We start from the raw sequence: 10,511 nt of genomic DNA on the forward strand, positions 1-10,511 counted from the left end.
CTATTTAGTTATTCCATCCAATTGTAGCAGTGCAGCAAACTAACTAATTTGCCTCAGGCAGTGCGGGTACACTTCTAAGGTCCACCAGTTCTTCTCATTTTCTTTAACAACAGGAGTATTAAAGGTCCAGTATTTGCTATTTTTCACCCATCTTCAATTGTTCTGAGAACCCCAACAACAAAGTATTTGAGGTTTATTTTCCCAAACTTGAGCTGGAGTTTTAGCCCTCTGAAAAGTCACTTTCAGAGCGCTCCTAAAAACAGGCTGCTTTGTGGGCCTGCATGCATATGCATGAGTGGGCGTGAACACACACTGCTTCAGGGTGTGTGTTTATCACAGCAGCAGCAGCAGAAAATCATTAAAAGTCGCTTTCTTCTCCTCCTCACCATTACTGACCACAGAAATAGTCCATTGTTTTGTCTTAATATAACAGATCATCCCATAAAAGCGATATGAGGCAGTACAACCGATACTAAAAATGAAACTGATTGTGAGCGCTTGCTGCCTTTCTATGTTTGTTTTACCTCTGAGGTAGTTTGAGTGGGAGGAGCTCACATTTTTATGTAGGGTAGGAGGAGCCAGGATTGTCGGGAGGAGGAGTTTCCCTATTATGATGCATTAGTGGGGAAAAATCCAATTCACCCATTAAGAGCTGACTTTTTTTTTTTTTTTTACAAAATGTGGAATAACAAGGGAAGGAGGAAACAGAACTTATTTAACATTGGCCCTCTGAATGAGACTAAAGGAATGTATATCACTTTATAAAACCATTATAAAGTGGGTTTTTTTTCACAATACGACCCCTTTAACCCTCTGTAACAGTAGATCTATCATAACTAGGGATGGCTATGCAGGAGTTCTCGATGACTCCAAAAACATCATTATGTTTAAAACACACACAACATACAGGTCAACCAAGGTTGAGGAAGTTTCCATGTAGCAGTTTAGGCAGGAATGAGTGCAGGGCTCAGTCTGACCTGCTTTAGCCTCCTCAGTATGTAGAGGTGTCAGTGGGCCTACACCATGCTGATTGCTTGTGGTCCGTTTCAAACCTCTGGAGAAGTGGACCCCAGGGACTTAATGTTGTGGAATGCTGAAATCTACGACCACCTCCTTTGTTTTTCATCAATTCAAAGATTGCTTGAGCTATACCAAAGCACCATTGGTCCTCTTCCTTCTGTCTGTATAATCACTCATCGCCATGGGACCCACCACGACCACATCATCTGACAACTTCATTACGTGACTGTCCAGATGTTTAGCAGAGCAGTATATCAGCGCTGATATATGTATGAAGTTAAAGTGGTGGATTGTATGGTGCATTGGTATTTCTCCCTCCCTTTCTGATGTAAAAATTGAAATGACTAATGTAAATTTTTTTGTTCAGTGTAATTCTATCAGGCTGAGTCATTGGGGATATCTTCACTGCCGAATTAAGCCTAATAACATTAGATACTCCCGTACCTGTACAGTTTGTTACAGTTCCATTTACTTTCCCTCTTAAACCTTGACTTTTGGTGACCAATTTCCAAAGAAATTGCCTGAAAGGCCTCGAAATTACAGCCAATTCCTTCTGTGGCTCAGTCTAAAGGTCTCTCAGGAGAGAACTCAAACATTAATTAATTTTCCTCTCAATGCAGCAGAAAGGACGGGCAGTGGCTGATCTAAAAAAAAAATAGATCAAAGCTCTTTCAGTGTCAGAAGGATTTTTAAATTGAGTGACTTGGGTTCGTGTTACAATTGTTTTTGGCGAAGAATTAGAGCCAAGTACTGGAATGTCCTGAAAGCTGCCTAAAGGTCAGAAAATGAAAGTTTTAAACCCAAACCCAGACTGTCTTGCACTCTTGGGAGCTTTATTACAATAACTTAAATATCATGATATTTTTTAGCAGTGGTTGCCTAACATTTGTGTGCCATGAACGTGATTTTTTTTCTTTGCTGCCTGGCACCAAATATTCCACAGCCTGGTGGTTGGGGCCCACTGGCTTGTGGACAAAAACACATAACTCGATCAACCAATTCACAATTAACTAGGGATGAAACGATTCACTCAACTCCTGATACGATTCGATTCACGATACTGGGTTCACGATACGATTGTCTCACGATTTATTTTACAAAATGGGACTGTAGACAAATGTTGACTGAAAAATATTCCTTTATTTTTTTGGGGGGAAAAACTATAAAAAACGATACTGTTTTCCTTTTATTTTTCATTGTCAAAAGAATCCCTTGATAAACTATTCAAAACAATGCAATTTAACTAAAAATAAATCTTGAATGAAAAAAATAAAGAAATAATACAAGTGAAGAAGAAGCCTATTAATTTAAATTATGGTTCTATAGTAAACAATGCAAAACTGCATAATAGTTCTTTTTCTTTTTAAAAGTGCAACTGAAAATGTATTTTGTGCCTTAACAATTGGACTTAAAAAAAAAAAAGTAATTTCACTGTATTTTGGTCAGATATTTTGGTGGACCAGCAGAGGGCGCTGGTAAACCAGTTGTCGGTTGGCATGCAGATATCTTGCAGTGAAGAAGAGATGCTATGCCAGCAGACAGAGCTAATAGAAAAACGTGACTTTTTCAGGTAATATTACAGATATTTTTTTGGTGCTAAAGGGGTAAGGAGTCATTTATGAACATGTTTAAAAGTAGAAGGTGACCAGAAAGAAAGTATTAGCAGATTCCCCGTGCCGCCAACACTTCTGGATAACACTGCTGGTTAAAAAAAGTACTGCAATTCAATTTTCACAGTATCGATGTGAATCGTGATACCTATGAATCGATTTTAAACTGCCTTACATCCCTACAATTAACTACAGCTTATTAACACTGATATTAAAAGTACTGGGCATGTCTGGATACTACTTTTCCCAGAACAACTTGGAATACCCAGATTAGTGTACTCACCAATAAAGAGTACTGATACAGATATTTGAATCACTGACAGGTAAAATGCGTGCTGGTCCTGATAGAAATGTGTTTGCTTGTCGTGGCAAATACAGAGACCTGCACAATGTGGGGCACGTTGTTTTAAAGCCATGAAATTACTAATCAAACGCTTTTAGGCGCGACGACACGCACAAAACGGACTCCTTACAGTGACTCTGACATGATCAAAGAGTGTGTCTGTGATAAACTAGCCAATCAGCGGCTAAAGACTGAGACTGTCATATTCAATTATTCCGTGAAGGCAATAAATCTGTCAGACAGCAGCAGTAGAGCTCCAAGCTGCAGCAGCTACAACACAATACAAACTATTCCACACATTGACATTAGAGGATTCAGCTCCACTTTATCAAACAAAGGACTTTTTTTTAATTCACTGCACTGCCACCTCAGGCTGATCATCATTGGCTGGTGCAGAACAGACACAAACCCAGAATATTTTTAATAACTGATAGGATTCCCTGTAACCAGGATTAGGAAAATCAATGATCCACCTCATTCCTGATCCTTCCATGTTTTGATTATGGGTGTAAAGTATACATGTGATAAAGAGATAAGGTAATACTTTATTGATCCCAGCAAAGTCCCATTGAGGAACAAAGTGAAACGAACATGGTATCAACAACAGCTTCTTCTTCTTTGGTTGTAGCTGTTGTAGGGCTTCCAATTTTTCATTTTCAAATTTAATAAAATTCTGTCAGTGCATAACAATTTCAATATAATTTCCATTTCATTTGATTTTCCATATTGGATAAAATTACAGAAAAACAAAATGTACAAATACAAGGCTAATATCCTTAATAGTGAATAATTAGGTAAATCTTGTTAATAATTGTATTTTTTCTATGCTTTAGAAGGAGAAAAAAGAGAAGAAAAAAAACACTCAGACTTTCATGAATATTTGTATTCATTAAAGTCCTTCCTGTGGCACAGCTGCTAAACTGACAACATCTTGAACACAAAAACGCTGATCCCAGGATGAAATAACAGAAGATAAACCTCAAACATTTGGGAAATTTAATATTTGTTTAATTTAGTATGAGTTACTGAGAGAAGAAAAATACAATCTGATCAGTAAAACACAAGAAACATAACTTCTATAATTGTTGAATTACATCACCTACTTTTAGAATTAGGAATATGAGACAGGCAAAATTCCTGTCTAAGTAAACATGCAAACTCCATGCAAACATTGTCTGCGTTTGACATGTATATGCTTTACTATGCTTCTCTTTGTAGGTACTACGTGTGTGTGGCCATCCTGATCTACTTCCTTCCATTGCTGGTGATGGGATGTGCCTACAGGGTGGTGGGATTGACGCTGTGGGCCAGTGAGATTCCCGGAGACTCCTCAGATCGCTACAAGGAACAGCTGAACGCCAAACGGAAGGTAATCCCACTTTGTGCTGGGCTATGGATCTCAAACGGGTTGTTTCTACAGGTTTTGAACAGATCGGGACTACTGTTGTTGTTATTCTGCAGTGCTCTACTTTTTTTCAGGTTTATTTTTTCGAAACTCTTAAATTATAACCTTGCCTGCAAGATGGATTCTCCTGGTGTTCACAAACACCAGAATCCGTCTTGTGCTGTTCCCGCCTTTCGAAACCGAACCAAAACGGTTAGAACCAATCATGAGGCAGTACTGTGGTATAGGGCGGAATATCCGGGTGTGACGAAGGCAGAAGTGCCAAAGCAAAACTGGAGCATGCGCAGTTGCGGGGAGAGGAACTAACTGGGCTACCACTATTAGCATAGCTACAACTCAAATTAGACAAATGTCGACGCAGGAGGATGAACATATTGAAGCTGCTATAAACTGAGTTTTAGAAGAATCCAGTATTTCCTTTTTGAAAGAGCAACAGCGAGAGGCGCTTTGTTCATTTTTGGACGGTAAAGATGGTAAAGCCTTGTTTTATTATTGTAGCAGCGTCTCTGCGGTGCATGCTGATGACATCATCATTTGTTACCATGTGATTGGCTAAAACAAATCATGGTGGGCAGGCGCATCACCCAATCGGTTTCAAGCATTCTGTTCATGTCCCTCTCTGGTTCCGAAAGGTTTTGCCAGACATTCGAGTTAGAGTGAGGGTTACATATCAATCTGGCTCTTGCCAGGTTACCTAAATTATGGGCTCGCACAATTTTCCAACTTGTGATGTATACTTTCAAAGTATTGTCTTTGTACAATCCTTTTTTAAATTGTTCTTCCTGCTGTTTTTCTTGGGGGGCGCCTGTAAAAAAGTGTTTTTCTTAATCTAGTCGGGAGCAACAGGCTCTTTTTCACCTTCAGCAGTTATTGGATGTGGACAGAAGCTGTGTTCTCCCTGAAGGAGAGGCGAGGTAACATTATTCCCAGGATCTCACCTACTTCATTCAGCTGGACCAAACTCATTATCATTATTCAGGGCTGTGGTTCCGTATGGTAAACCTGTCTACGGGAGAGAGAAGGGAGCCAGTGGGAGTCATCAGTTAGAGCTCATTCAGCCATCGAGCGAGGATAATGACGGTGGACCTGATGGTCCCTGCACACTCTGCTTTTGATTTGAAGCTCATTGACATCATTGTATCTCTTTAGCTCAGCGGACAGACTCTAACGAAGAAAAACAGCTCTGCAGTTGACACGTTTTTGAACACCACAGGTTTCCACATTTCAGTGTAAAGGAAGCCAGTGTTGGGCAACCCTGACCTAGAACCTTTCTCATGTTCTTCCCCAAGAACGTCCAGTGCTCGACAAACTGCTTTGCTAACTCTACCGTCCACGATTTCTATTGTGCGATGTATAGCTCTGCATGTTTCCTTCTCCTCTCCTTGCCCTCCAGAGTTGTTTACCATACGATGCTACATAGTCACACTTTACTCTGCTGTGAATGAACCAAAAAAATATCTATACTGTAGCTCAACATGGCACTTTTCCTCTTGACATTTTGGCTAGGTTTTATCCTACCACAGAATTTGGAGCAGGAGATACCAACGCTCTGTCTGCGTCTCTATAGGTGGTGAAGATGATGATCGTGGTGGTGTGTACATTCGCCGTTTGCTGGCTGCCGTACCACATCTTCTTCCTGCTGCACGAGTTCCTCCCTGACATGTTTGAAGAGCCGTTCATCCAGCAGGTGTATCTGACCATCATGTGGTTGGCCATGAGTTCCACCATGTACAACCCCATCATCTACTGCTGCCTCAATGACAGGTGGGCTGAGACTCACACACAGATCAACATGAGATACAGAGAAGTGTTTGGTCTGCATTCTCTTCATTGACACCATAATTCAGTCATTGTTATTAGAAGACATTCAAGTTCTTGTCCTTACATTTTCATGTCCCATCGGGCGATTCCACTCCAGATGCTTCGAGTGCTTTGTTTTTCAGTGCTTTCCAGATGCACTTTCACACACTAAACCAACCTGGCAACACATCTTCTGCATTGTTTGTTCTTCCTCTCCCCTTTCTGGGTTGTTATGAGTTTGACACTAAGTTTGTTTTCATCGCCTCTGTTGAGTTAAAGAAAGCAATGAAGCTGTTTTCCAAATTGAAAGAAGTTCAGATATTTGTGTACAAATGTAGAGTTAAAGCAGAATGTTGTCAGGAATATAAATATTTAAGTAAAGAACAGACATCTGGAAAACCTACTTTGCCATCTGATGTTAACTCGATAAAACATCTAAAAGGTTGCCCGTGAATTAAAGCTGTGTTTGCTAAAGGAAGAAGGCAAAGGAGTTTTCTGGTTCAATAGGGAAGAATTGTGGTTGTTGGTGATCAATGTAGACCTAATTCAATAAAAGGGACAGGGAGTGAAAGGTGGAGGGTTCTTATGGCCACATTACAATCCATTGACATTAATCTCTTGGTTTAATTTAATCAGCGTGAGATTTAGTTTGATCAACAGTAAATAGACTGCTCTGCTCTTCTCGCCAGCCAAAATGTCAGTGAATCCACAGATCGTTGCTCAGTGGGATTAGGACAGATGGTCAACGCTGCGTGACGTCTTTAATCAAGAATCTCCCATTGTCGTCCCTCCGAGCCACCTGCTAATTGTTTTGAAATGAGATTTTCACACTGTTGTTTTTGTGGTGGAAATTTTCCATAACTATGGGAAGATGTGGGCTAGTCGGAGGCGAGGTGACGGAGCGTTGTTCGTCTTTGCAGGAAATCAGCAGCCTTCTGTTTTCATCAGCTCATTTTATTTTGGCTGAAATGCAGAAGGGATGACGGCCTTCACCTTTCATTTTCAAATCATTCTTATCAATTTCCTACTATGAGCAATGAGTGTGTGCTTGTTTGTGTATGTGCAAGTGTGTTCGTGTTTGTTTGTGTGCGAGAGAGAAGTTTTCTATTAAATCCTTGTGATTTCTTTATTCCTAGGAGAAAGCACCAGATGCTTTCTCCTAGGAATAAAGATGCAGTCTGCTTTTTGTGGTTTTAGAACAGTTTTACAAAATTGTTTTTTTTTTCTTATCATTCAGCATAAAACCTCAAAAAATCATAACATCTCAAGTTAGATTTTATGCGTTACAAAGGAACATCACTGTTACTTTTGGCTGTAATAATATATTACTTTTCAAATTAAGTAACTCAGCTACAGTTACTCTATGGATTCACAGACTTTGATAGATAGATTGGTAAAGTTATTCATTTTTGGCCAGTTGCTAAATAGTTCTACAACTTATTTTCTGTTTTGGAGACACCTTGTTTGATTGTTTGTTGACTTTTGGAGGAGCACAACAGATTGTGTTGTGTCAGTACGCCATCAAGGACAAATACAAGACCAGTGTAGGTACATTTACATTTTAATGGAGGGACTGTTAACTCAGGACAATAGGAACTGGAAACTCATAATGTAAAAATGATAACAATATTAGTCTGGATTTACCCATTGTGTGGCTCATTAGCATTCTAAAGTATCTATCAGTTGAGTCTATCAACTCCACACTATAAATCCAGAAATTCCAAACAGTCAGAATAAAGGAAAGCCTCATGGATGAAAGGTGAACTTATTCAAGCTAATAATAATAATTATATTGTCTTGTCCTATATCTAATATGGGAACATTTCAGTATATTTACCTTCATCAATATATCTGTGTACTTTTTTAATTTGATGGATTGTGACTTCAGTGGAACAATCCAAGGCCACATTGTTGTGAGCCAGAGATTTCATAGAATCTAAAGCTCATTGAGAGACAGTCTGCGCTTACAGTTTGATGGTCTGGTACTGTTCTAAATTGACAGAGGTCTGATGGTTTCTTCAGGTTAAGGTCACCATCTGATCAAATGTCTAATGTCTACTACATGACAGCACACTTTCAGAGCTGTACAGGCTATGACGAGACGTTCACACTTCTGTCAATTTAGAGAAGCTTAGAAAAGCTTTTAAAAGGTCTGAGTGGGTCATTCAAAGTCCACAATTAAGTTGTGAAATACATTCTGTTCTTACTTCTTACTCCTTCCTGAAGATCTACATTTCAATTTGATCTGATTTAAATAATCTTAAACTGAGGCTGTAGTAATGTAATGAAAGCTATCCCCCATTGTGGGACTATTAAAGTCTTATGTTGCTGTAAACTTGTAGGTTTTGGTGAACATATTTTTAGGATTTTTAATGTCATATGTAAGGATATCAAACAATGTGGACTCCGAACCAAAATTCATTTGCCATATTTGGTCTAGAACAGGGTTGGCGAACTCCAGTCCTCGAGGGCCAGATTCCTGAGACTTTTAAATGTGCCCCTGCTCCATCACACCTGAATCAAATGAATGGCTCGTTATCATGCTTCTGCAGAGCTTGATGACAACACATTGGTTTCATCCAGGTGTGTTTGAGTAAGGACACATCTAGAAGTCTCAGGAATCAGGCCCTCGAGGACTGGAGTTCGCCACCCCTCGTCTAGAACAGGGGTGCCCAATCCTGGTCCTCAAGAGCCACTATCCAGCATGTTTTAGATGTTTCCCTCTTCCAACACACCTGATTCAAACATGCTGGATAGTGGCCCTCGAGGACCAGGATTGGGCACCCCTGGTCTAGAAGATACCAAAGACAAGCTTTATTTTGTCATTCTTTTCCTTAGACTTGGTGTAACATTTCGAAATACCAACGTCAATCAAACCTTCACATTCATGACGCTAGCTACTTCAGTGCATCAATGACTCAGGCCAAAGTTACAATAACCGTGCTACGTTTAAGCTGCTTTCACATCTGATAATTTGGAACTCACATGATTAGGCGGAGAAAAGCTGATTGTTTGTAACCCTGCTGTTTGCATTCATAATGCACTTATGGATTGGCTCCAAATTGACAGAAAAACCCACTCATTTGTAAGAGCTGTTTGTTTTTAATGCAGTAACTCAAATTGTTGATTTACGAAGGTGAAGCGAGTTAGTGACTCCCTAACTCCCTCACTGCTTCACATCCAGACACCAGTTGCATGTTCACACGCGAAGTGAGCCAGGTTTCATTGGCTTGATTGCACCCATAAAGATGCAATGTCTTAGTTAAAGTTAAGAGTTCACCATGAGAAAAACAAGCTCATTCTCATATTTAACAAAAACAAAAAACATCTCAAACCAAACACCAATACCTACCCTGACCCGTTGGAGCAAACGAGATGAGTAATTGTACTTTCTTATCGTAAATATTTGGGGGTTTTTTTAGGTGTGAGCTCCGTTTCAGTACATTGGTAGTTTGGATAGGGGGGTTATTTTGAGTTGTTTGGTTTAATTTGCTTCTTATTTTGGTTGACACCTTCTTTGTTCTTATACAGGTTTCGTGCTGGTTTCAAACAAGCCTTCCACTGCTTTCCCTGTGTCCCCCAAGGCTCTTACGAAGGTCTTGAGCTCAAGTCTGCCCGTTACTATCACACCCAGACCAGTGTTTACAAGACCAGCCGAATGGAAACATCTGTGTCTACAGTTCTCCAGGTAGGAGATGACAAAGAGCAGCACAAGATGAAGGCTTTAGGAGGAACAGGGTCCGGCAGGGCTGCAATGGTTTCCAGGCCTCACAGCATCTCTACGGATGTCACTTCCAATGGATCATCATCTCTGAGCTTCTCCAAAACGATATCAGACATGTCAAGTTTCTACTCAAGCAACAACTTGCAAGAATAGAGAGAGAAAAGGTGTGTGCGTGAGGTGTTCTCAGTGCTAAAAGGTGTGTGTTTGGTTGATCCCTGTGGAGAAAATCAGCTTGTGCCAAAACATTTTCATAAGAAAGCTCACATGCTATTCACAGCTATATCATTGACGAGCAACTTAAAGAATGCTGCGACAACGCAAGCGCCTTCTACACCGACATCTGCGGTCTTCACAGCATTGATTTGTCATCCTTGGTGTGGAAAGAGCATTCGCACATCCTTAAACGCACAAGCTGTGAGAGTTCACACGGTCTATTTTGGAGTAGAGCGTCAATGCCAGACAAGCAGCTTCTCGGGTAAACTGGACCTTCTTCTATCCAATTTTTTTCCAAACATTTGTAAAAATGGAAGGTGTGAAAACTCCTACAAAGACAGAGGACTGGACATAAAAAACCAAACTCTGAATATGCGTGCATGTGAAAGAGATGAG

General features: G+C 40.1%; 1 protein-coding gene across 1 annotated transcript in view; it reads left to right on the forward strand.

Annotated features, from left to right (window-relative positions):
- Positions 1 to 10,055, forward strand: part of tacr1a (tachykinin receptor 1a) — a 39,634-nt gene extending 29,579 nt beyond the window's left edge. Inside the window, exons 3-5 of the mRNA XM_028457567.1 lie at positions 4,192 to 4,342; positions 5,946 to 6,142; positions 9,710 to 10,055. Coding sequence (XP_028313368.1) covers positions 4,192 to 4,342; positions 5,946 to 6,142; positions 9,710 to 10,055 — 694 coding nt within the window. The remainder of the gene's footprint in view (positions 1 to 4,191; positions 4,343 to 5,945; positions 6,143 to 9,709) is intronic.
- Positions 10,056 to 10,511: the final 456 nt, after the last annotated feature.

Source organism: Gouania willdenowi, chromosome 9, assembly GCF_900634775.1.
Source record: "Gouania willdenowi chromosome 9, fGouWil2.1, whole genome shotgun sequence".
Classification (NCBI taxonomy): domain Eukaryota; kingdom Metazoa; phylum Chordata; class Actinopteri; order Blenniiformes; family Gobiesocidae; genus Gouania; species Gouania willdenowi.